This window comes from Amblyomma americanum, chromosome 10, assembly GCF_052857255.1.
Source record: "Amblyomma americanum isolate KBUSLIRL-KWMA chromosome 10, ASM5285725v1, whole genome shotgun sequence".
Taxonomy (NCBI): Eukaryota; Metazoa; Arthropoda; class Arachnida; order Ixodida; family Ixodidae; genus Amblyomma; species Amblyomma americanum.
Genome location: NC_135506.1, coordinates 27,975,743 through 28,002,117, shown reverse-complemented (window position 1 = coordinate 28,002,117; position 26,375 = coordinate 27,975,743). Strand labels below are relative to the sequence as shown.

Genomic DNA, 26,375 nt, shown 5'->3' with positions numbered 1-26,375 from the left:
GTGTTTAGTGATGGTTAGTAAGCAGCAGAAATTAAAGTAGAGTACCAATGTTTTTTTTTTTATTTGCGCTGCATTGTTGACGTATCAGATGCGTTCATTACTTCGTATATGTGCGTGCGAATTCTTTTCTCAGGTTGTGCTGAATGCATGCTCAAGTCGAATCGTCTTAGAAATGGTGAACAACGGAAAACCATGCACGATAGACACACGCTGCAACATTCTAGGCAATTGCAACATTACTATCCAGCAGCCGACAAGAGACCCCGTCGAGTCTTCCATCATGTTCATGCCCTACGTCGACAAAGTAAGAAGTATTCACTTCCTCTGGTGCCCAAGTGCGACATCATCCGCTCCGTTTGAAGGAGCTTAGAGGTTGCAAAAACTGGTTTAGTGTCTGAAGCAAAGATAAGTAAGGGGGCGGTGGCTAAGGCGCCTATATCGTGATCATGCTGTCAAAATATAAAGCTAGTACCAGTCGATAGGTCTGCCGTCTTTGTTGCAGTTTGTCTTGTTCGAAAAACAGTGTGCCACACAAGCTGTGCTCTCGATAGCGGACAGAATTTTCCCCCGATTTCGTGTACCAGTGACTAAGCCCCTGGGGTCAAAATACGTCTTCGGTGATTTTCTTATTGTCTCTCTTCCTCAGCGCAAGTTAGCCGACGAGAGCACCCTCCTTGTTAACCTGCCTACATTCCTGTTCATCTTTAAATCTCTCGCAGTGGTTATCGCTTCTTGGTGAGGTACATAACTTCCCATCCGCTGGCTGGCAAATCGGGGTCATAAAGTTTCTACCTCCCCCCCCCCCCCCCCCCTTTCCTTCTTTGAAACATCGCAACCCACGCTGCTGTGCATCAACGCATTCTCCGCCGTTGCAGGTCAGCCAGTTCTGTGAAGGCATGCACGGACGCCGCTCCCACAACACGTTCGCCCCGAACAAGCAGAACGAGTACTGCAATAGACGGCCCACTTGGGACGTTATCAGCAAGCACGAGGACTTCAAGAAGTGAGTAGGGTGGCACTAGAGGATGCCGGTCAGAACTAATATCACCGGGGCTTGTCGAAGTAGTTAACAGTATGAGTTGTTCTCGGCCGGAGTTCTCACACGGTGGCCGCGTGGCTTCTGTGATAACGAGGTGGCGAGTGACAATTTCCCCGTTGGCAGCGCTTCAGACCAGCCAAATGGGCTACTTGGTTCTTGCTGAAACGGCGATGGTTGGCGGTAACTTTGGCAGTTACGTAGTTTACATAGCTCAAGCGACTCACAGCGACGAAAGGGCCAGAATACACAAGCAAAAACTTATGGCACAGACAAAGCTTGCGCAATGGTGTCGAGCGCTAAACGAAATCTCCTGAGTGGGACGTAGCCGCAAGGTGAAACTCGTCATGGCGTTCTTCCTATTCGAGTGGACAAGACAAAGTGCGCAAGCGGTCTATTCTCTGAGCTTCTTAAGCGCGATATAATAACTAGTGCGTGTAAATGTTTTCGTGAAACGAGAAGGAAAAGATGGTGTCCAGAAACGCGCGTGGCATCCTGACGTGGAGCTGGCAGAAAGGAGAATATCCCGCGACTTCATGCTTCGCTGCGTTGTATGAGTAAGTCACGAACGGTACCATGGCGTCCCAGTTTCGATAATCTCATGCCACTTCCACGGACGCCACGTTAGTGAGGGCGCTGTTTGTGCGCTCTGTAAACACGTTGGTCTATGGTTGGCAGGGCGTGGAGTGGCGGCAGTTAGATCCGCAACGACGAAGTAGCTCTTCCATGACGTCAGCATTAAACTGTCGTCCACTGACGCCGATGATAGCACTGGGTGAAACATGACGTAGGATAAGAAAGTACTGCAGAAAAGACATCTCTTGCATTCGCTGACACAAGCGCTACAGTTTTCACGTATCTTGTCAAAGAGTCGACACAGAGACACAGAGGCCCAGCGACGTCCATCTGAAGACTGGGGAAAGGGGTCAATCAGGTCGACGCCAGTTTTTTCTTAAAAAGGCGCCGGTGTTGGCTTGACTGGCAGAAGGCCTGCAGGTGGGGCTCTGTTTGGCTTTAGACGTTGACATTGGGGACAGCTTGCGACATATTGCTTAGCGTTCTTATACATGCTGGACCAGTAGAAGCATTCACGAGGTCTGTGCACTGTACGGGAGAACCCACGAATCCGTCTTCAAGGGTGAACGGCGTAGACTGTGCTGTCGTGTGGGCCTCAACAAGAAAATGCTGCAATGCGAGGTAGATCAGTCCCTCTCGTTAAAAAGCTTCTCTATTTTGGAAAGGTGGGGAGACCGAAGAAAAGCACGCCTCGAAGTCCTCCTCCCAGCTTCATGTAGGTGGCAACGGATAGACGCAATCTGCATCAGTGGGGTGTCAACCACTTTTGTAGGCGAGATAAAAGTCGTATTCCTGCAGGCGTAGAGCCCAACTCGCCAGACGGATCGCGCAGGCCTATGAGCCATCGTAGAAAATGATGATCGGTCACGATCGTAAATGCACATCGATACAGGTGCGGGTGGAACTTCCGAACAGCGAACACAACAGCCAAGCATTCCAATTCAGCTGCAGTGCAATCGCTTTCGGACTTTATTAACATGCGATGTGTCGCGGCGGTGGCATAGTGATTAAGGCACTCGGCTGCTGGCCCGAAAGACGCGGCTTCCATCGCCGCCGCGGCGGCTGAATTTAGATGGAGGCGAAATTCTAGAGGCCCGTATTCTGTGCAATGTCCGTGCAAGCCCAGGTTGTCGATATTTGCGGTGCCCTTCACTACGGCCTCCCTCATAGCCTGAGTTTATGGCTGAGTGAGCCAGAAGCATTCGGGTTTATGGGTCTTAAACCCATAAAAATATAGGATGCGACTGGCATTCACAGTAACGTCTCCGTCACCAGTGTGAATATGGACATACACCGCTCCGAGAGCAACACGACTGGCATCAGTGTGGATCTCGATGGGAGTGGTGGGATCAAAGTGGTGCAAAAGGGGTTCCGAAGTGACTGCAATTTTCAGCTGGTTAAAAGGCGAATCACATTCGGATGTCCACGCAAACTGCGAATCCTTTTTTGGAAGAGAAGTCAGCTGGTGAGCAAGGTATGCTAAACCACAAAAAAAGTGCCGGAAATATGACGACAGTACGAGGAAACTGGACAGGGTTTGTGTGGTTTTTTTTCAAAATGCCGAACTGCAGCAAGCTTCCGTGCATCAGACTGCATTGTCCTCTACCCACAAGGAATCAACGAACGAGAGTTTGCCGCTCTCTGAAGTGACACTTTGGGGAATTTAGGAACAGTCCAGCCTTGCCGATGTAGTTGAGAACGACGGCGAGGCGCATCACTGCGCTTTTGATAGGTCTTGCCAAAAATAACGACGTCATCCAAATACGCATGCATATATCCCATTTCAGTACACGGAGGACCGTATCCACAAAACGCTCCAAGGTCGCAGGCGCATTACACAAGCCGAATGGTATTACGTTGAATTCGAAGAAGCCATGCGGGTCATAAAGGCTGTTTTTTCTCGGTTGGATACATATGGTAATTTCCAGCAGCCAGATCGGTGACCAAATGACGATAACTATAAGGCCTGTTTAAGACCCTCCAGAGCGTCAGCAATGCGTGGCAATGTAGATGACTATGTGCTTAGAAAATGGTTGAATGTAGAAAGAGGTGAAGGGTTTGCAGCCACGTTAGATGAGACGATGGGGTAATGAGCGCTGGTCCATGAGTGTTCTGGCCGGATATCTGGATATCTCCGGTTAAATATGTGGGAAGGTCCCATTCGAATGCCGGAAATTTAACGGGGACGAAAGCAGCTGTCTGAGCTGGAGGCCCCGTCTTGCGTGAGGAAATGCAAATCTTCTCGACTCCGGGCCGAATCTTTGCCTAATGCACACAGCAAGTGTCGTCGCGCGTAAATTTCGCCGGCTCCATTGTTTAGTGCGGATCCACGAGTAGTCAGAATGTCAATGCCCAGGATTTTATCATCCGTTGTCATTCGAAAACAATAAAATCTGTCCTGAAACTTTCACTACTTAGTGCTACAGACGCAGTGCAAAGCCTGACAGGGAGTAAATTTTCACCCCTTAAGCCGGCAAAGTGGTGGCTCGGTTCCAAGCAAACAACTTTTTCCCAAGACGATGTATACACGAACGTATCATCACAGACACAGCGGCACCAGTGTCTACCAAAGCAATTCTTCTATCATTGTTCACACACACGCACACGCACACGCACACACACACACACACACACACACACACGCACACGCACACGCACACGCACACGCACACGCACACGCACACGCACACACACACACACACACACACACACACACACACACACACACACACACACACACACACACACACACACACACACACACACACACACAGGCCGCCGCGGTGGCTGAGTGGTTATGGCGCTCGGCTGCTGGCCCGAAATACGCGGGTTCGATCCCGGCCGCGGCGGTCGAATTTCGATGGAGGCGAAATTCTAGAGGCCCGTGTACTGTGCGATGTCAGTGCACGTTAAAGAACCCCAGGTGGTCGAAATTTCCGGAGCCCTCCACTACGGCGTCTCTCATAGCCTGAGTCGCATTGGGACGTTAAACCCATATAAAATAAATAAATAAATAAACACACACACACATACACACGCACACACACACACACGCACACAAACAGACACTTTTTTTCTGCAGCATGAGATTGGGAAGAGGTATGGGCGAAGTTGACCGACCTTGAACCTTACCTCCATCGGTCGTGTCAGCTTTAGTTTCCGTTTGGCGAGGAGTGGAACGGTGATGAGTGGCAGGGAACGGCCGGATCGCAGTGTAGGCACTGTGCTGCTGCGCTCGGAGGCGGGAGATTTGGCACGGTCGGGAAAAGGCGGCTGGCGTAGTGAAGCGGAAGGGCGTCGATCGGAAGGACGCACAGATCGACGGCGCGGACAATAGCGGGACACGTGTCGGCTGCGGCTGCAATTCTAAAGCCAGCGCGTCTCGTTTATCGCGGGAGTAGACAGGAGGCACCGCCGACAGAAAATACCCTGCAGTTGGGCGTCGAGGTGTTTCAGAAGGCATGGACTCGGGCAGGTCACCTGGTGGGAGCTGGCCAGGATGAAGTCGTGGTTCGGAAGAGAGACTCCTATCTCCTGCCCATAGCTGTTGCGCGGCTCCTGATACTCGCGTCGATTGCCAGTTGTTGGGCTGCTCCTTATGTGGCCGAAGCAGGGAGCCCGGGTACCACGCGGGATTGTATGTGACATCTTGCAGCTCAGAGATCGATTCCTCACGCATGATGCGCCGAACCACTGAGGCGACATTCCCTGATCCCTGAAGGTCGACGCTGGCGACACTAGTGAAAATCGATAGCGGACCAAATTTGTTCGAAATCAGCAGCGGCTTTAGTAGCTCAAATGCCCAAATATATTGCATTAATTCCGCAGCAAGGGCAAGGTTTTCTTTGGTGATGTGAAAGCTAAAGACGTCTTCGGCACTGCCTTTTCAAAGATCGCCCCCCCTTGTACTCGTGGAAGTCGGTGAATACGACGATGTGCTGCGCACAGCGTGAAAGGTTGATCTCAGTTCTTTGCAGTGGGTTGATGACACGCCGGCAGCAGTGGAATTCCATTTCGACCACATCTTCCCATCTCATGCGAAACCCATGCCCGCAAACATTTTAAACGGTATTCTCTCGGATCACATATAGGAATACCCCCATCATATTGTGCTTGCTACCGATGCTCTGTCAACTGCCAAAAAGCTGCAGTTGGCACCTTTTCGCAGCATTTGGCATGGAGCTATTATGTCCGCATCCCAGATTATATTCCTATATTCTTTGCGGAATTTTTGGCTCTTGGAATGGCCCTTCACAAAATTTCATGCCATGTGTCTCATGTTATTATTCTCGCTGATTGTCGGTATTAGTCTCCCTGGACACTTCACAAGAAGATTTTTTGCGCCGTATCCTGCGATTTTTTGTCCGATGCACTTCGAAGGTGGTCCGTTTTGTCTGGGTCCCTGGTCATGCTGGTATTCATTCAAATGAGGTGGCTGCATGATTACTTAGCAAGGTCGGCTCTTGACGGGTCAGTGACACATCCCGTCCCGAATTTCAGCCTGCTGGCGATTTCCGGGTTTCAGCGGTTCCTACATATATCAGCCAGGTTACGAGATCCCTTACAAAATACCACTGACTATCAGCACTTAGCTTATAATTGGAACGTCCGTTCGTGTAAATCCAGGCTGTGTGAGGTACCAATGACGCGGTTGCGGTGCAGGATTTCAAGTTTGAATTTATATCTATGCAGGTGTTGGTTGACACCGACGAACCTATGTGACGCATGTGGGAAAGTTTAATCTTTAGACCATTTTCTCCTCTACTGCCCAAGGTTCGCACTTCAGAGAAAGATTTACCTGGAGGTCCCTCTCTCCAGGTTAGGGCTCCCTTTATCTTTGCCAGTATTATTATCGTTTGGTGCGAACGCCAAGGGATTTGCATAGGGTTCTATTTGTGGGTTTCTACACGATTACATAATTGCAACTGGTAGGTTGATGTGCTAATTCTTTTATAGTTCTACGAGCTCTTCTCTTTTCACCAAAATGCTGTCTGTTATTTAACTGTCGATATTGTTCTGTTGTTTTTATTCATTGATTTTTCGAAATTCACAATTGGTGCTACAATTTTGTCGTCATCTTCCATGGAAACTTCTTTGTTTATTCAACTACACCTTGGCCAATCCCCCCGTGTGGGTATGTGCCATATACCTGGGGTGAAGAAGAAGAAGCGCGAAAGGACGTTAGCCAGAAGAAAGAAGACACCACGAAGAAGCGCCTCTTATAACTTTTACGGAAGAAGCATCGCGCCACAAAGAACCGTCGTCGAAGAGCGGAACAGCGGATTTCGAGCCACCTGGACGGTGCTGAACGGCTATTTCCTGTGATGCCTGTGGTGTCCTGGTTGTGTCTGCGTGCTCATCTCTGGTGGGGCCGTTTTGCGTGGGGGATTTGGCCAGGTGTAAGGCTAAGTCTGTGGGCGCGGTTAAAGTGCACTTGAGGGAGCGTTTGGCTCAGGTATGTCGCTGACCTCCCCGGGTGGAGGGTCGGCAATCTGGTTTGCCAGCTTGCCCACCCAAAGCTTTCCGCTAGAAAATTTTCGTAAAAATGGAATTCACGTCATTCTTGTGGCGGTCGTACCGATCGGTGAAAGAAGGATCAAGATGAAAACCTCTAAAGTTCTTCAGGAGGAGCTAAGGTCTCTCACTACCCACTACCTACAGATCTCTTAGGTGCGACCGTTCGGCCGTAGAGGCATTGTTTTCAAGTCCTCTGACATTGCTTGGGTCGGATACCTGCTCCAGTGCAAAATTTTTCAGTCATTAGCGGTGAAAGCATTCATCCCTGAACAGCTCGCACGCTCCAAAGGTATTGTTCGTGGAGTGGACCCAGCATCTTCCCCACAGGAAATATTGGAGGAGTTTCAGGATGCAGGTGTTGGGGTTCTTTCTGTCTACTGGTGCAGTAAAGAATTAAATGGTGCGCGTGTAGCGACAGAACCAGTTATAACTACTTTTGCTGACTCCTCCTGTCCTTCTGAGCTCAAGGTGTGGCCAATAGTGTATCGTGTGGATCCTCTGCAACCCCGTCCACTTCAATGCACCAACTCTTGGCGGCTCGGTCACAGTGGTAAAGCGTGTAAACCGGCGACACGCTGCCGTGTTTTTGGAGAAGGGCATTCGTATGACAGCTGCTCCTCTGATCAGCCCCAGTGTTGCCTCTGCAAGTGTAACCACTCAACTGATGATGCTAACTGCTCGAAGCGAGCTGACGAACAAAGCCTGCTAGATATAATTCAAGCGAAGCGATGCTCGAGAGCAGATGCGTATGCAATTCTGGATCGGAAGAATAATACATATACCAGCCGTGCGCGAAGCTCTGTTGCAGATATAGAGTCAAGTTTGACTACTTCGATAGTGTCCTCAGTAGAACAGGCTCTTTCTGTGGTGTTCGAGCGAATGTTGTGCATCTTCACCGAGGCTTTATCTCAACTTGTTGCAGGCCTGTCTCTGCCTTCTCAATCATCTGTTTCGGCGGCGACGCCTGCATCGCTCCTAAATTGTGCTGCTAGTAAGAGTGACTCCATGTCGCCTCCTGACGCATTCCAAGTCCCGTCTGCCAACAGCGCTGCTGGCAGTGTCTCTCACGTAGATATCTGTAGCACGGATGTTGAAGTGCTCTGTCCTTCCCAGAAGCGTCGAGCGTCTTCCTCACCCTCGAAGTCAGCTGTTCCGCAAATAAATGCAAAGAAAGGACCCCCCAAACTAATCCCCCAGACTGACGTGCTTAAGGAGGCTGTTGCTGCCTCTTTCATCAGTCAATAATCATGGCGGGTCTAAGAGTTCTGCAATGGAATTGTCGTTCCGTACTTTCTTCTCTCACGGATATTGAAATACTTGTTCATAAACATAATCCAGATATTGTGATTTTGCAAAAAGCGTAGCTCTCTCCACTTAAATCATTTTCAATGAAAAAATTCCGTGTTTTCAGGGTAGACCGCATTAATGACAGGGTGGTGGGTTAATAACTATGATCTCTACAAAAATATGTCACCGGGCATCAATCTCGCAGGAAGTTATGCTCGCTGACTGTGAGTTGTTGGCGGTTAAAATCTCCCTTCAACAGTCCGCCACAAATTATTGCTAACGTCTACTTTCCTGTAGGTGTTCACTGGACAGACTGTTTGGCTACCTTACTGAGCGGGTCAAACAACACAGACATCGCAGTTGATTTCAATTCGCACCACAGTGTCTGGGGTAGTCGCTCTGACTCCTGCGGCCAGTTTCTCTGGTCATGGACGTCTATGAATGCAGTGCGCTGCTGCAATTCTGGACCAGTAACCTTTATGCGTGGAGTTTCTCGTTCAGTCATAGATTTAACATTAGCATCTCGTGGGGTTGGAATATCTGCATGGTCAACAGTAGACTTTCGGCAAATCTAATGACCAGTTTCCAATAACCTTTACTCTTATGTCTTCTCCTATCAGAAAAGGAGGTGCAACGATGAAATTTGTAAATCACATTACGTATAAAAAATTGATATCTGCCTCGCTTCCCTCCATAGTAAGCTGAGGTCGAGCAGATAGAGTTCAGCGGACAATTTCCTTTCTGCAAGATGCTGCTGAGAGCTCTGTATTCTCTGTGTGCGCTACTGCCCCTGCCAGACAGCCGTCTCCTTGGTGGGCGGAGGAGTGTTAGAAAGCTTATCGCCTTAGAAAAGTAGCATGGAAAAGCATTTCCTATAATCAGAGCCCAGCTAATTGGAGAAATCATAAGTTCTACTCTGCATCTTTCAAAATAACTGTTAAAAAAGCAAAGGAGGATTATAATCAAAATTTAAACACATATCTCTCTAAACCTCAGAATAAGAAGGCTCTATATAGATTCATGGCGCAGAATAACAACTCTCCGGCCTCCAACCGCATAAAGTCAATGGTATTGTCTCCGCAGGAAGCTAAGCAACACCTTGAACGTATCGCTCAGGGGCTGGCTTTACGTTTCCAAGTGCAGAAAACGGAACCTTTGCACACTCACACCCCCAGCTTGTACTATCCCGAGGTGGACGTGTCGGAACTCCTCCCAATTGTTTCCTTGATGCAGTCTGCTGCCCCGGGCTCTGATGGGGTTACTGTAAATGTTATTGTAAATGCATCATTGAAAAACTCTTGGATTCCTTACAGTTGGATAATTGCGAAAATATTTTTACTTTTGAAAGATGCAGAGAGTGGATTTCATTTAGACAATATGCGGAGGATTGATTTAACCTCAAATTTAGTAAAGCTAATAGAAAGAGTAGTACACAGTCGCCTCACAGAGCATGTTCATCACGTTAACGGCCTCAGCTCCGCACAGATTGGCTTCCGTCGCGGTTGTTCCATATGGTCCGCGCATGTGGATCTCGAGAGCCGAATACGGCTCTCAATGCGCAAGAGAGAAGTTGCGGCCTTGGTGACACTTCATGTTGCTAAAGCCTATGACAGCGTTGAACACACGGTCCTTATTAACAATCTTGCTCAGCTACATCCACCGCACTACATCTATATTTGGATTTGTGAATTTTTAAGAGATAGATTTTTCTTCTGTACAGACGGATCTTTCTGTTTTAATGTCTATGTTCAATCAAGAGGTGTGCCGCAAGGATCTGTTTTGTCTCCACTGCTTTTCAACATATTGGTTCGGGACATACCCATTCATCCAAACATTGCAGTTTGTGTATAGGCAGATGACATCGCTTTTTTCGCATCAGCTAATGATGTTCATGCACTATACGAGTGTTTGCAGGCATACCTGACAGCTATTGAAGTCTGGTTGAACCAAATTCATTTATCACTTAATGTCAGCAAATGTGGCGTGCTGGCATTTCCGCCCGACACTCCTTGAACATTTCGCTAGTATACCGCTCCACTCCAATTCCGCAGGTGGAGTCGGTTAAATACCTAGGCGTTACTTATGATCAAAGCTTGGACTGGCGACACCATATTAAGAATAATGTTATTAAAGGGGAACGTGCTCTGGGCCGGTTGTCACGAGTTGGCAATAAAAAGTTTGGCATGAGTCGTGACACGTTACTGTTTCTCTATAAGGCTTATATGAGACCGATTCTGAAATTTGGTTGTGTTTTGTTCTCTGGTAGTGCAAACAAGCTGCAACCATTAGCTTTACTGGAAAGGCGTGCCCTAAGCTATGCCTCGGGCTCCCAAAATCTGTTTCAAACGCTGTCCTTTATCTGGAAGCTCGTATCCCTGATCTCTTTTCCCGCTTCCAACTTATAACACTGCGCACTTTCCTCAGGTCCTTTGACCAGGCCCCCGGGGTCCCATTTTTCTATTCGAACCACACCTGTTTTTCACTAATCATTGGCCACGCTATCAGCTTCCGCAAGTTAGGTTCACGCTGAATCTGTTAGCCCCGCTTCAGGTTCATCTGATCTCCTTGCAACAAGTTTCAGATATGCAGGCGGACCCCGTCTTCTATTCTGACCATATTTTCCCGTCCCATGCGAAACATATGCCCGCAAATATCCTAAATGGTCTCCTTTCAGAACACCTACCGAATTTTTCTCTTCATACTGTTATCTCCACTGATGCCTCCGGCAGCTGTGAGAAGGCGGCGGTTGGGATATATTAGCAGGTGCTGGCTTGGAGCTATTCCGTTCGTATCCAAAATTATACTCCTAAATTCTTCGCAGAGTTTCTGGCCATTGGTTTGGCTTTTCTCAAACTACCTAGGCATGTAGCACGGGTTCTTATTCTTGCAGACTGCCTTTCAGTTCTTGTCTCTCTCCAAAATTCCGTACAATCTTTATTGAATCGTTCGCTTAGGTTTTTTGTTCCGCGCATAGTGCGTGAGATCCGCTTTGTATGGGTACCTGGGCATTCGGGCGTCTATTTTAATGAGGTGGCTGATTTACTGGCAAGGTCAGCTCTTTGCGCTCCTGTAATCTATCTCGTCCCTCACCTAATTCTGTTAGAAACTTCACGTTTCCAGCACTTCCAACATATTTCAGCCAACCTGAGTAATCCATTGCTCAATACAGTGGATTTTAGCCGCTTAAAGTTCCCATGTAATATCCGGTGATGCAAATCATGACTTTGTGAGGTGTCAATGACACTTCTGCGATGCAGAATCCCTCAGTTAAATTTGTACTTATGCAGATGTGGGTTCGCTGCGACAACCCTTTGCGTATCATGTGGGCAAGTTGAAACAATAGATCTTTTTCTCCTCTCTTGCCGGCAGTTCGCAGTTTAGAGAAAACGGTATTTGGAGGTCCCTCTTCCGACGTTAGGAATCCCTCCGTCTTTTCCGGTTTTTCTTTAGTTCGGTACGAGCGTAAAGTTATTCCTGTTAAGCAGTGTCTGCGGCTACCTTCATGATTACATAAGGGCAACTGATCGATTACCTTTTTAGCTGTATACAAGATTTTGTCCCATGTCCAAAAATGCTTGATTCTATTCCTGGTAATTCATATTTCTTTAATTCATTTGACTGTTTCAATATTTATGTTGATTTAGTCTTCTCACGCCTTTTTTTCCCCGCGCAAATACCTCATTGGGATTATCTACAGAACCTTGGCCAATCCCCCAGCGTGGGTATGTGCCATGTTTACGAAAGAGAAGAAGAAGAAGCGCGAGAGTGTGTTGCAGTTTGACGCGAGGCGTCATCGGCGGCGTCGATAGCATAGTGCGCTCGCGCAATGGCCGCGGGTTCGAAACACGGTCGCGGCATTGTCATTTTATTTACCCATTGGGTCTTTGTATGATATCTTTGCCAAGGTCACCTTCAGGGTCAAGCCTCACACAAACTTGAGGAGCCGGTTAGCCCTCGTGAGGTATTGCTTTTGCCCAAGATGTTTTTGACTCCCAGGTAGGCAGGCTTGTTGAATGCACATGCCGGAGCAATATACAAATGTTGCAGAAACCAATATGCTGTTTGTCTATGAAGCGTGAGAGCTATAGTCATGACCTCAAGACGCAACTCACTTTGAACACGAAGTAATTAAGAGTACGGTTTGGTGCCGTTCGTGTACACATGTGAGGCCCGACGTAAACGCATGTTTTTCGCACACGTTGCAGTAAACCCCCCACTTGTTCTGTGCTGTGTATAGTAGGCATCGACCCCACAGTGATTTTGTTCTGACTGATGCCGACTCTGGTTTCGCGGGCGTCTGTTCTGGGCGCCCTTCTTACTCGGCGTTCGCAGCGCATTGGTGCCGCCCACTCTGTGTATCTGCTGTAGGCGCTGTTGCTTCGCATTGTGCCACTTCGGTGCCAATTGGCGGCACTTAGCGCCTTAACTTCGACGCTATTCTGTGGGTCAGGGTAGCCGGCGAGGGCACATCTCTTCTAACTCAACGTTTTACTTCAACGCTCCCCCGAATGGACTCTCGCTGGATGAGCGTGTACTTTCAAGATCTGAACGGCCACACGTGTTCATGTGTGGCGCACGCGGCAGTCTGATTGGTCCAACTGCTGTGAGCGCCATTAAGAGAGCGGATAGAATGTGAAATCTCAGTGAGGTAGCTGAGTGAAGTTGTAGGTTTTAATGTGACGAGATCAAGTAGTAAAGTATTCTTCTCCAACTGCACAATCGAGCGGCGTGCGCGAATGTTTGTTCGAAGAATATTTTTTCTTAATATGTGTTCGTTTAAATATTTTGAAAATTTCTCGATGATATTAAAACAAATTTAGTTATTTGGCGCCACTTGTTTTGTAGCCCATTGCTGGTACCTTCAGATTTGTCATTGATATTCATGGAGATTTAAAAAACGGCTGCAATACGTGTGAAAGAAAGTACCAATCCAGACGCGAGTTCAATGGCTATGATAACCTATTTCTATTAAACATGCCTGCCCAAATTTTGCGGCTGTTGTTATTCTTTCTAGGTTAACGAATACCGAATCTGTGCAAATTATAGAATGACCTAGTGAGCTAGCGAACGAAGGAACGAACGAATGCAAATTGTTTTCTTATTCCAGCCTCCCAAGGCCAGACATGTCCAAGCGAATTGAGATGACTTTCGACGAAGTACAAAGGGACAAAGACCTCCCGGAGCGCGTGGTGCTGGTGCTGGACACTTCAACAAGCATGGAGGTGAGCAAAATCTTTTGGCGGTCATTTGCGTGGGTGTCAAAAGATGCATGGCGCCCTTGTAACGAAGACAGTGCGTCCACAGCTCCCCCTGTAAGCATTCAGTTCGCTTATAATTTCAGTGAACCGTTGCAAAGCAAATTTTTCGTACCGGGTTCTTTCTTCGGAATAGCACGTAAAGCCGTAGTCATGCACTGAGATGTGAAATTAGGCTGCGCTTGACAAAGGATTTACGACTAAGTATAATTTAGTTGCGCTTCGATTCCGCCACGCAGACGGCGGTTACGTTCATCAGAAGTAGACGGTTTCACACAATACCATGAAGAATCACAGTATAGTACAGTTTAGCAATCGTTCGTAGAGACTTCACCGCCGGAAACGTGACGACTTTACGGGCGCTATGCGCACGTCCTCTAAGACGCGTTTAGTTAACCATACGTGAGGCACACCGAACGCGGCCATGTGGGCGTATTGCACTGAATTGGTACTTCTCGCGTATGCTTCTCTGTGTCATCAAAGTCCAACTTTTTGGGGCAAAGATTTTGAAAATTGGAAACTTGTAATAATACTGTTATGGAAATATCGGAGGTAACGGTCCATACTTCAAATAGGTAGCACAATCTTTCTTTCAAAGTGTTTCCATCGACTGCCATAGAAAACCAATGGGGAACGCTTTGGACGATAGAAAAAACGTTAATAGAAAAAAATCGCCGTTGGTTTACCTCTGGTTAAACCTTTAGTGACGCGATAGCAACAGCTGGCCGAGTGGAACTTGCTCAGTTGAATTGCAAAGTCAGTCTTTCGCTGCTCCGTTTCGCTGGGCGTTCCTTCGTCATCTTCGTCCCACTTGGCAAGGCGCATGCGCACAGCTGTGGCAGCTCGGTTTTGCCGGCGCGCCGTGCCGCCGGCCGCAGCAGCTGCTCCTGCTCCGCACCACGTGGCTGGTTACGTGACGAACCATGTGATCAGCAACGGCTACGGGCCGCCGGCAGCCGCTCCGCACCTCGTGACCAACCACGTGACAGCGTGGCGGCGCCGCCACGCTGAAGGCTCGAAATGCTACCGTAATGTAGCTATCGCTACAACAATGTAAGACTGCCGTTGGGTAATCGTAGGGTACATTTATTGTTATTGCGAAATTAAATTTTATGAAAAAATGGCATTTATCAAAGGTTTTTAGCTCAAAAATGCTTTTGTCTAGAATTTCTGGCTGTGTCTCGCCTAGTATGGCCGCTGCAGTGGCTAATGTCATCCAAGGCGAGTATTTAAGCCAAGCCAGCCGAGGTGCTTGAGCTTCCAAAAAAAAATGCAGCTTTTGTGCCGATCAAAGGTCCGCTATGCTTGAGGTGACTCGTGTAATCATTTCTTGGTGCCATTCTGCGCCTAATTCGTTGTTGGTGCCGAGGCTCTCTCCCGCGTACGCCTTCATGCAGCGTGTCTTGCAAGTGCCTCAACCTCCAACGGACGCTCAAAGTCCTCCAACGATGCGCTTGGGCCAGCAGAGCAGCAGGTCCGTGCGGTGGCGAACAGTGCGGGCGCTGAGCACTATTTCATTTCTTAAAAGCACACTGCAATGTCCGTCCATCGCAACTGCATCTCGCGTGCCTGCCTCGGCGGGTTTGCATTTCTTTACGCGTCGCAACGAAGCTAATTCGGCAAGTTTTGAATATGAGGACACGGAGCTGCCGACCGCACCCTATCAGTGCGTTCTAGCGGTAGTCTTGCATTTGGCACTGTTACTTGTTGGAGAACGTGCAACATCATCCCGCAGAGCTCCCTTCGTGCGCAAGGCACACACATATGCTGCAGAATCTCGCCTACGTCCATGAGACTCACGCAGGCCCGTTGCATTCTGTGGTTGCGCGCTGCTAACCCTTAAGAGCTCTACGAATGCAAAGCCTTTTTGGTACGTGTGAGTAAAACTGTGTAATAGCTGTGAGTTCACTCCATTTCATTCCGACAGCTGGAAGAGGCTAGCGATTATATGGGCCGAGCGATTGTATTGGAGCTCTTTTACGACTTACTAAATATCAGCTCTACTTAATATCCGCTCTACCTATGACGTCATATCCACTGTTCGGCTGCTAAGTGTTTGCACATGAGGCTTACGTTTGTTAATGTCTTCAGCACATACCGAAAACCTGTCACGCAACAAAAAAATTTGTGTTTTGCATATGGCAGTCGCCGTATTTTTCCCATTCTTGAAAATGCAGCGTAAATTAAGCTATATATTTCGAACTAATGTTATCTAATATGAACCGAAGTTGAAAAATAAAAATGTTCATTTTCGCTCTCAGCGCAACACGAACGGGACACAAGACGAAGGACTAGCACAAACAGGCGCTGTTTGTGCTAGTCCTTCGTCTTGTGTCCCGTTCGTGTTGCGCTGAGAGCGAAAATGAACACTTACCAACTCGCCCAAATTTCCGCTTTGCTGAAATAAAAATGTTCCGTTTAGTTACTCTAACAGAAAATAATATTCACAGAACCACTTGCGGCTATCTGTTAGAGTCTCTTAGACAAACAAAAAGCACACTAAATTATGTGGAAAAATTGCCGTGAGCTACACGATGTTATGTGATGAGGTCTCGTTTGCCAAAAGTTTTCAGGAAAACTTTTCGCACATCGCAGGGAAGCCGCATCGACTTTTTGAAAGAAGCGACAGAGCGGTACATAGCAGACATCACGGATGGCTCCCGAAGACTTGCCATCGTTACATTCAGCTCCGTATCCACGGTGGTCCACACGCTGAAGACTGTAAATGTGAACACCAAGCAAGAGTTCGTGAATGCTATCAAGAATTTTGAAGCTTCCGGAGCCACCTGCATCGGATGCGGTCTCGAAACGGCTCTCGGGGCAGGTTCTTATTTTTATTTTGCGTGTGTATGTTCTTTTGTCTTCTCAGGTTGTACTTAGAACGCCATTAAGTATCGCAACCCTGCATGACCTGCGTGATTACATGGCCGTGGCAGGGTATTATCATTACTTGTATGTCCGGCTCTACGACGATGGAGTCCCCAGGATCGGATGTGGCCAGGAGAATGCACTGACTAAAGGCCATCTTTCCTATCTCTTTCTCAATCATTTTTTTTATTTTCCTTCAAAAGCATTGCTTTGAATGTTTGGTTGAAATCTGTTCATAATGCAATTAAGAGTCTGCGTAGCATCACGTGCATTATTACGTCGCCGAGAAAGGATATCATCTTTCCTTGCATACAGTTACATGCATCGAATGTAGTTGATATGGTGGAAGAGCGGTTAGTTCATATAAAGGCGCCCATATTTCTTGCAACAACTGGTCCCTGTTTTCTGCTTTGTCTTATTTGGCGGAAGTCCTTGGGAATTAGTGAATTAGGTGAGCGCAGGACACACGGAATGACCGCACTGATACCTCGTGGCTCTCGTGACCGGACGCCGCGACGAAGCTATGCACCGAGCCATGACCACTCGTCGTGCCATGATCATAAGACGCAACAAATGACTGAGCATTGGTCACTCGTCGTAGCCCTGAGGATAGATCAAGTGATTGGTGCTGTCTAGTTTGCGGTATTATTAACCCAATGATGACGCCACGCGTGACGCTACGACAATTGTGTAATTTATGGGAGGGTAGAAATATGATTGCAATTGAACTCAAGCGTATAAAAGCAATAATCACAGTACCCACGGATGAGCGGGCGGATACCCGGCTGAGGGTAGGATACTTTGCATCGCGATCAGGTTTAGGGTCTTCGGTTCGAATTCGATTGGCCATGATTGCCGTCGCCGGTGGAGAAGGGAACAAGCTAGAGTGGCCGTGTCTCCGAGCCGGCAACTTCATGTATACGTGTATGGGTATAGTATTCTACAGCGTGTTCAAAGTTAGATTTTACTGTTTTTTTAATATGTGAAACATCGTACGCTAATGCCGCTCTTAACTATTTATGGGCTGAAGTTAGCGTGCATGTGTATATTGGGAACTTGGAGGCAGTCCCTTTCGAGGGCTATTCAATTTTGTACGATTTTAGTCACGCGCCTGTGTCCTGTGATGCGCACGTCTAAAATTTCGTCCCATTTCGTCTAATTACGCATGGGAGACGGCGGCTCTCAGCGTGAAGCACCTCCCTCGTGTGACGCGCCTATTGCGTATGGCACGCCGTCTTGCAGGAGTGGTCAGCGAGCGGCATCGCGTCTCACTACCGGCTGAAGATCCGATCGCTTAAAGAAATAACTCTGCCTCATCGCTGACTCAACAGTGGTTCATCGGTTTCGATCGCCAAGAAGGAAAACGCTGGTCCAGAACGAAAAGTCATGCGGGTCGCCGCTCGCTGCCCGCTTTTGTCCTTCACGCTGAGTGGCGCTGTCTCACATGAGTAATTAGACGATCTGGGACGAAATTTTAGACGTGCATATCTCAGGAAACAGGCGCGTTACTAAAACTGTACGGAATGGAATAGCTCTCAAAGCAAGTGCCTCTAAGTTCTCAATATAAGCATGCACGCTAATTTAATAAATAGCCAATGAAAAGTTGATTAATGAATTTTAGTTAATGACTGAATTTACGGGGACAGTTATTACCCCAACTGGGGTCCGCCTGGCCGCATTACCAATGTGCAAAAGCGGCATTAGCGTACGGCGTTTCACATTTTTTTTTAATCAGTAAAATCTATTTTGAACACGCTGTATACCAACTCCGGGATCGGGCATGCGGACTGTATGACAGCAGTGCAAAACGTCGGGTACCCAGGCATGATGCAACTAGCGGTGTAAGATATACACGAGATGGATGCAAGGGGAAACAAGCGCCTCCACCGCCACCAAGCGAGTAGTTTTCTATGGAACAAGTGCACTGCCCCCATTTTTGGGGGGGGGTTTTCAGTGAACAAATTCATTGCGCCCTCAAGCGGTTGCGGCAGTCGCCTGGAACAAAAAGTGCTATAATGCAATAGACTGCCTGCTCAGTGCTTAGACGAATCGTATATTGCCGCAGTTGCGTAAACCATTTACTTGAACTAGTAATATAGGATTCTTAAATTGTGTATCTTAGCAAAATTAGCAAGGCATTGATGAAGTACGCGTGAAAAGATATTGCATATTGCTGAGAGCCATATGAGCTCCACATGTACAAAAACCTGTCAGATCAAAACGAGTTAACAAAAAGCAACCCAGTTAAGCACAAGCGTTAGCACAGCATCTATAAAAAGCAATGCTGCAGAACTCCGCTTTTTACCATAGCAACACCAGGTGGCGTCAGTCAAAGAAAGTTTTGGCAAGTTATTCACCGATTATTGTTTATTTTCAGCTCCTAAGAAGCGGTACTGAAACGCCAGAAGGCGCTTTCATCGCACTCTTGACTGACGGGGAAGAGAATAGAGCCCCGTTCATCGCACACATGGTGCCAGAGATCGTCGCGTCCAAGGCGGTCGTCAGCACCATGGCGCTGGGGGACCAGGCCGCCAGCATGCTCGAGGTTGTCCCCACACTGACGCGCGGAAAGGCGTTCGCCATCAGCGACCTCCGGGGAAATGTGCGACTCGAACTCGAAAGAGCCTTCGTTTCTTCAACCACGACACAGGCCGACCACATTGCTCGAACCTACACGGTACGCTCCATAAGATGGCCGGTACAGTTTTATCGTGGTCTCAGCAGTTGGGACCTGTGTAGCGGCTCCCGTATGTGTATACGGGAAATGTGTAAATGTTCCCTTAGTGTATATGGGAACATTTCGCTCATGTCCACAAAAAGCTAATTTATTTTTTCTTCTGCCTAGATCTTAAAACGAGATCAAAGGTATCACGTACCTGTAAAAATGCAACTGCAAAAGCTTTTCCGCGGTAAACCCTTGCACTTCATCAACTATAGGGCAACCCTTTAAGTTATAGGGCATACATCCTCTTGCATTTCCTTTAGGAGAGCTCACGCAGGGGCCTGTGTATACTACGAAGCTCTCAGCTAGGGCTTCAAATAAATGGCTGCTGCTGTTTGCCTATAGCACCTTAGACGTGTATTGTTCATCCGAGCTCTCATCGAAGCCAATATATTCAAGCGCAAGGTGTATAAGGGACGCTGGCCCTTTTTTGGGCTTTCCGAATCCGGGTAGACGCGGATGAGTTGACAAGAAGGATCGGGCACACAAAAGCCGAAGCGACACAATATTAGCCCTTTTATGCTTTAAGAACAAAAATCAGGATCTAACTCGTAATTGTTGAGCAATCGAAATAGCCATATATTCCATTCAATGCAGCTTGAACATGCACAGAGTTGCATCACGTGCCTCTGTGCGCAACGAAGCACACAGGGCGCCGCCTTCACCACTTACTGTCTCCAGTGCGCATCCGCGGTCGCCCCTGTGCCACGTGCGGAAACGTGGCGCCATCGAACCGCCTGAGTTCGCACTAACGTCGTGCGGTAGCAGTGGCAGTGCTCACTATACTATAATTATCGTCTGATAGAGCTGCAGCAAGGATCGGTATGCCTCGCAAGGCCATACAGGCGTAGCCAGAACGGCCGCAGATTGATGCGCTGAAGTGTTTTAGTACTTGGGGCGCTTTTGATGCACAGCAACAATTTTCGTTGCCTAGAGCTTAGGAATTACACGAGGCGTCCACGACACCAATTAGGCTATTTGCTCTGGCTTGGGTGTTTAGATAAGCAATGTAGGTGGCTCACTGTATTTGTTTTCCACAATTTGCTCCTTCTTATTCTGCCTTACTAGTTTCCTCTTTTTATGCCCATGGACCGTCAAATAATATAAGATCTTTGTGAAGAGATTAATTATTTTTTCGTCTTTTGTAGTGGAGGGTACTAATAATCTCTCGCTCCGGACAGGCCGCAATTGAAATCTGAAGCTGGCAACATTTTACGCTAGAACCTTATCTAGTGAGGCTAGCCTAGCAGTGTTGTTTGAGGAACTAACAGGCATTAAATCAGATGTCATAGAGCTCAGTGAAGTTAGGAGGACAGGTGAGGCGTATACAGTACTAAAAGACGGGCACATACTGTGCTATGGCGGATTAGCGGATAGACGATAACTAGCTGTGGGATTCCTCATTAATCAGTATATAGCTGCCAACATAGAGGAGTTCTTTAGTATTAACGAAAGGGTGGCAGCTATCGTAATTTGGTTTAATAAGAGGTACAAGCTGAAGGTGGCGCAGGCCTACGCGCCTACATCTAGTCACGATGACTAGACTGTTGAATGCTTCTATGAAGACGTGGAATCTGCAATGAACACAGAACAAGAAGCAAGCTGGCGGCCAGGCAGTAGGCGACTATGGGATAGGTTCTAGGAATAGCAGGGGAGAGCTATGAATAGAGTTCGCAGATAGAAATAATTTACACATCATGAATACGTTCTTCCGCAAGCGAGAGAACAGGAAGTGGACCTATAAGAGCCCTATAGTGAGACTAAAAATGAAATTGAGTTCATACTATGCGCTCACGCTGGTATCGTGCAGTATGTGGAGGTCTCAGAAAGGTGCGTTGTAGCGACCATAAATGGTAAGCTCTCAAAATAGCTTAAACTCGAAGAGGGAACGGAAGAAGCTAGTGCCGAGTTAGTCCATTAATAAGCTAGCGGTAAGAAAGGAAATTGAGGAATTCAGGATATCGCTGCAGAACAGATATTCAGCTTTAACTGAGGAAGGCGATCTCAATCTTAATACAATGAACGATGATCTGACAGCTATCATTACGAAGTGCGCAGTAGAAGTAAGTGGTAGGGTGGTTCGATACCGGCAAGCTATCTCAGGAGACAAAAGGTATGATTAAGAAACGGCAAAACAAGAGGGCGTCTAACCCTACAGACAGAATAGAACTAGCAGAGCTATCGAAGTTAATAAATAAGCGCAAGGTAGCCGACATCAGGAAGTTTAATACGGAGAGAATCGGTCACGCACTAAAGACCGGAGGTAGCCTAAAAGCGGTGAAGAGGAAACTATCATAGGTAAAAGCCAGATGTATGCGTTAAGAGAAAAGGAGGGCAATGTCATTGGCAGTATGGATAAGATAGTTGAAGTAGCCGAAGAGTTCTACACCAATCTATACAGTAGACAGTGTAATCAGAACGTTGATGCTAGAGACAGTAGATCACCACAATGCGTCATTGCGCCAGTAGCGAAAGAGGAAATAAAGAAAGCCTTAGGAGCAATGCAAGGAGAAAAGCAGCTGATGAGGATCAGGTAACAGCAGATCTGTTGAAAAACAGAGGGGAGATTCTGCTAGAAAAACTAGCCACCCTGTATACGCAATGACTTATGACTTCAACCGTACCAGAAGCTTGGAAGAACGCAAATATAATCTTAATTCTTAAAAAAGGAGATGCCAAAGACTTGAAAAATTACAGACCGATCAGTTTACTGTCCGTTGCCTACTAGGTATTTACTAAGGTAATCGCTAATAGACTCAAGGCAACCTTAGACTTTTATTAACCAAATGGTCAGGCATGCTTTCGTAAAGGATATTCCACAATAGATCATATTCACACTATCAGATGATAGCGAATTGCGCAGAATATAACCAGCCCCAATATATAGCCTTCATTGACTATTAGAAAGCATTTGACTCAGTCGAAACCCCAGCAGCCATACAGGCATTGTGGAATCAGGGTGTAGATGTGCCTTGTGTCAAAATACTGGAAGATATACATAGGAACTGTACAGCAACCATAGTCCTCCATAAAGTCAGCAATAAAATTACAAAAAGGAAGCGCGTCAAGCAAGGAGACATGATCTCGGTAATGCTGCTCACCGCCTGTTTACAGAAGGTATTCCTAGGCCTGAATTGGGAACAGTTGGAGATAAGAATTAATGTAGAACGCCTAAATCATCTGCGATTCGCTGATGAGATTATCTTGCTGAGTCACTCTGGAAATGAACTGAAAATCATGATCAATGAGTTAGACAGACAGAGCAGTACAGTGGGTCTAAAAATTAACATTCAGAAAACCAAAGTGATGTTCAACAGTCTATCAAGGATACAGCAGTTCACAATTGGCCACGAGGTGGTGTAAGTGGTAAAGAAATGCATCCACTTAAGGCATGTAGTGACAGCTGATCCGGATCATTAGAGGGAAATAACTAGAAAGATAAGAATTGGGTGGAGCGCATATGGCGGGTTCTCTCGGATCATGAATAGCAGGTTACCAATATCCCTCAAGATAAAAATGTACAGCAGCTGTATATTACCTCTACTCGCCTACGGGGCAGAAACGTGGAGGCTAACGAAAGGCGTTCAGCTTAAGGACAGCACAGTGAGCCATGGAAAGGAAAATGATAGGTGTAACGTTAAGGGACCGGAAGCGGGCACAGTGGGTGAGGGAACAAACGCGTGTTAGTGATATCTTAGTCAAAATCAAGAGGAAGAAATGGTCTTGGGCAGGGCATATACTGCGAAGGCAAGATAACGGCCGGCCCTTACGGGTAACAGAGTGGATTCCAAGGGAAAGTAAGCGTAGCAGGGGCGGCAGAAGGTTAGGTGGGTGGATGTGATTAACAAGTTTGCAGGCAAAGGGTTGATGCAGCTGGCAAAGAACATGGTTGATGATGATGATGATGATGAAACGTTAGCGAAATTAAGAATTTCTTGGTAGAGGCTTGCACAGCCACAAATTTTCAGTGCTCGACTGTATCATGTTCCTTAACAAACGCCTGTTGCAGCTATACATGTCGAAGACCTTAAAGAAATTTGGCGGTTACGAAGCAAAGGAGGTCCAGCATGGTGATAAAGACGAAGCCAATCCTTTCAAAGTTTTTTGTTCTCTCAGCTGGCGCGAGGAACGAATCTTATCTAAGCTTCTAACAGACGGTTTTGTCGTATCTGCCTGTAAGAAATGCAGCGAAATCTTCGCTGCATCTTCTTTTCCTTTGTTTTTTTTCAGTCATGCGTGAGTTCTAGTTTCACTGCTGAGACTGACTGCATTCATTTAATTCTTCGCAACTTTCTTTTCCCGTAACAGCTGCTGGCTGCCGATGAAAAATTCACGGACGAGCTTGAAACGAAGTTCCATGTGGATGCCACAGTTGGTAACTCGACGGTGGTGTACGTGAGTCAAAACCACCCCGAACAGTTGCGAATCGATGCCAGCCTTATCGACCCCGAGAATCAGCCGTGCCAGGGTTGTCAGAAAACGACTAAAGGGAAAGAAATAACCATCACTATACCGAGTACGGCAATGGTAAGAGCCTGCTTAGGGCCGTCGTACGATCGTTTTTGAGCGGCTTCCGCCAGGTCCGCTTGGCGAGCGGGCCGCCCGTTCTCGGCCTCCAGGCGGACGTGGGGCGAAAATGTGTTGTAGGATCACTTTGGCGCGTGCAAGCAAGGCGGATGGTCCCAGCATTCCGATTGGCGCACCCGGCAGTGCCTGTCGTCTAATCACGTGCGGCGGGACAGGCATGCATCCTTCCAGCAAAACATGCAGATATATTGCAGCAGAAAATGGCCGTATTAATTGTGGCGTACTCGAGACATCCGTTGCGTCAACGTTTTTTTATTGCGAAAGCAATACTGCTCGAGGTTTCCGCTCTTGGCCGTCGTCCCGGAGAATCCAGAATTTACCTTTAGCGTGACCTGTGTGACGTCATACCAGCTGTGGAAAAGCGGCCCCCCTAATCGGCTCGTCGCAGTCGTCCCAGCGAATTCTCCACGGTATGTCGGATGATGTGTATAAGGTGAAGCTGCAACGATGTGCTGCAGCTAAGAAGCGGCGGCGTGCGGAAGAAACGCATGAAGACCGGGAACAACGTTTAGCTAAACGGCGTGCATATTGTAGTCGTTATGGAGAGCGCGAAAGAGACTCAACAACGACAGAACGAAGCGAGCAAGAGACAACGCGCTCAAGAGACGCCAGAAGAACGCGCCGCAAGACTCGAGAAGCGTCGTAACACAGATGCGGCTAGAAGTGACACCTCCCTTAGTGACTCTTCAACTGCGGAAGATACCGCTTTGAATTCTCGAGAGCGTCGGAATGAAACGCTGCGTAGACGACGTGCCGAGAAAACGAAGCTTCCGCAATTCGACTTGGGTTAACCAGAGCTAAACCACCGACAATTTTTTTTGTGGGATTTTCGTCGAAGGTATAATCGTGGTCGGCTGCGATATGGCATGGATCCCGGTGCGGCCGACTCCAACGGCCGCGAACCGATTCGTGACAAAACTTTGCAACATCGCAGGAGAGCTTGATCATCTGAAGTGATGCTGTGGGAAACGACATGTGGACTATTTCTACCCAAGAGACCGAAAAACGCATCACATCGCAATCGATTAATTCGATCGCTTTGTTTTCACAACGGTCGACGATTTGCATGCATTAAAATTCACATTTTAGCACACTGCTGTAAAACACAAATGCAAATGCACATGGGAAATGATGACGTTTCTAGCCATCTGGACAAGGTAAAATCAGTTGTAATTAAAGCAGTTCTGCATTTCACATAACAGTGACAATGAAACAATAGTCACTTATTCTTTGTTGTTTTTCAGGCCATTATTAAGGCCAAAATATAAATAGCGCTGTGTGGCTGCAAAGGGGCTTAGGCGTGCATCACTTGGCTATAGTGCAAGGCTTTCTTCTGCACCTGCAGTGCCAGCTGGCCATCAGGTAGTCATTTAGCATTCCTTCATGAGCTCATATTGCCGTTGCACAAGCCAGACTACAGCATTGAAAACAAGTACGGGAAGTTCTGCTGAAGACCATGTCATTGTTGCCATGTGCAAAACAAGCTGGCATATACTATGTGCAACTATAAAGCATTCTCAATGTCGCTGTGAATGCAAAACAAAGTCGGTGCCTTTGTCTTCCATAAACGTCTGCACATGCCTTTCTCATTACTGTAAACACAACGAGATATGGAAGCCAGTAAACTGGATTAAAGGTAGAGGAAATGCAAGAACCAATTTGGGGGGTTTACATGGCAACGGCTCCTGGCTTAGGCTGGGAAAGAATAATTTGTATAGTCAGGGAAACAGGATACGATGACTGTCGGGCATGTGCTGGCTCGCCCCGAACGCGAGTGAAACAAGCGGTGGTTTTTGTAGAGGTTCGCGCGGCTCGGACGACGGATGGGAGACACCCCAGAGCGGCGTGAAAGGGGGCCGGAAGCCGGAGCCTGGCGGACGGCGAAGGCCCGAAGATGAACGGCAGCCACAAGGACGCCCCGGTTATGTGCGTGTACGCGCCGGCGATCCGCGCGCCCAAGAAATGGCCGCGTGCACTGACCGAGGTTGGCGGCAGTTGGCGCCGACTACGCGGTTGACGGCCGGGGCGAGATGGTGGTGGTTGATGCTATGGGTTATTCAGGGGAGGGGGGGTACTGGTCCCGACGTATGTTGGCCCTTAGGGCATCACTCTTGGTGACCAGGGGAAGGGATAAAGGGATGTAAGGGGGGGGGGGGGGGGTGAGGCGGGGCGAGATGCCGGCCCCTGCGAAATACGCCGGAGAAGGGTGTTGCCCGATAACTTCAAGGTCTGCGTGCCACCTCCGTAACGCCGGGAACCAGCTGAAGATGCCTTCACAAGGAGCCGACCGAAGGGAGCAGCGGGAAAGCAAGGACGAGAGAGGGGAAGCTGGAAAGGAGGACCGGGAAGAGAGGAGAGACGAACAAGAAGGACGGGACTGACGGGTCGTGGTTGCCGAGACGAGAGGCCGCATCCCGACGGCAGAAAAGGGCCCAAAAATGTAAATAATGTAAATTCTCCCGCATTGTTCATTCTGTGGTGGTCCGGCTTCGTCGGGAGGAGCGTGCAAGAGTTAGGAAGAACCTGT

The 26,375-nt window shown here is 47.9% G+C and overlaps 1 protein-coding gene across 1 annotated transcript in view; it reads left to right on the top strand.

Moving 5' to 3' along the window:
- Positions 1-26,375, top strand: part of LOC144108096 (calcium-activated chloride channel regulator 3A-1-like) — a 181,069-nt gene that overhangs the window by 99,784 nt on the left and 54,910 nt on the right. Inside the window, exons 6-11 of the mRNA XM_077641377.1 lie at positions 134-304; positions 876-1,003; positions 13,524-13,638; positions 16,267-16,491; positions 18,917-19,216; positions 23,570-23,788. Coding sequence (XP_077497503.1) covers positions 134-304; positions 876-1,003; positions 13,524-13,638; positions 16,267-16,491; positions 18,917-19,216; positions 23,570-23,788 — 1,158 coding nt within the window. The remainder of the gene's footprint in view (positions 1-133; positions 305-875; positions 1,004-13,523; positions 13,639-16,266; positions 16,492-18,916; positions 19,217-23,569; positions 23,789-26,375) is intronic.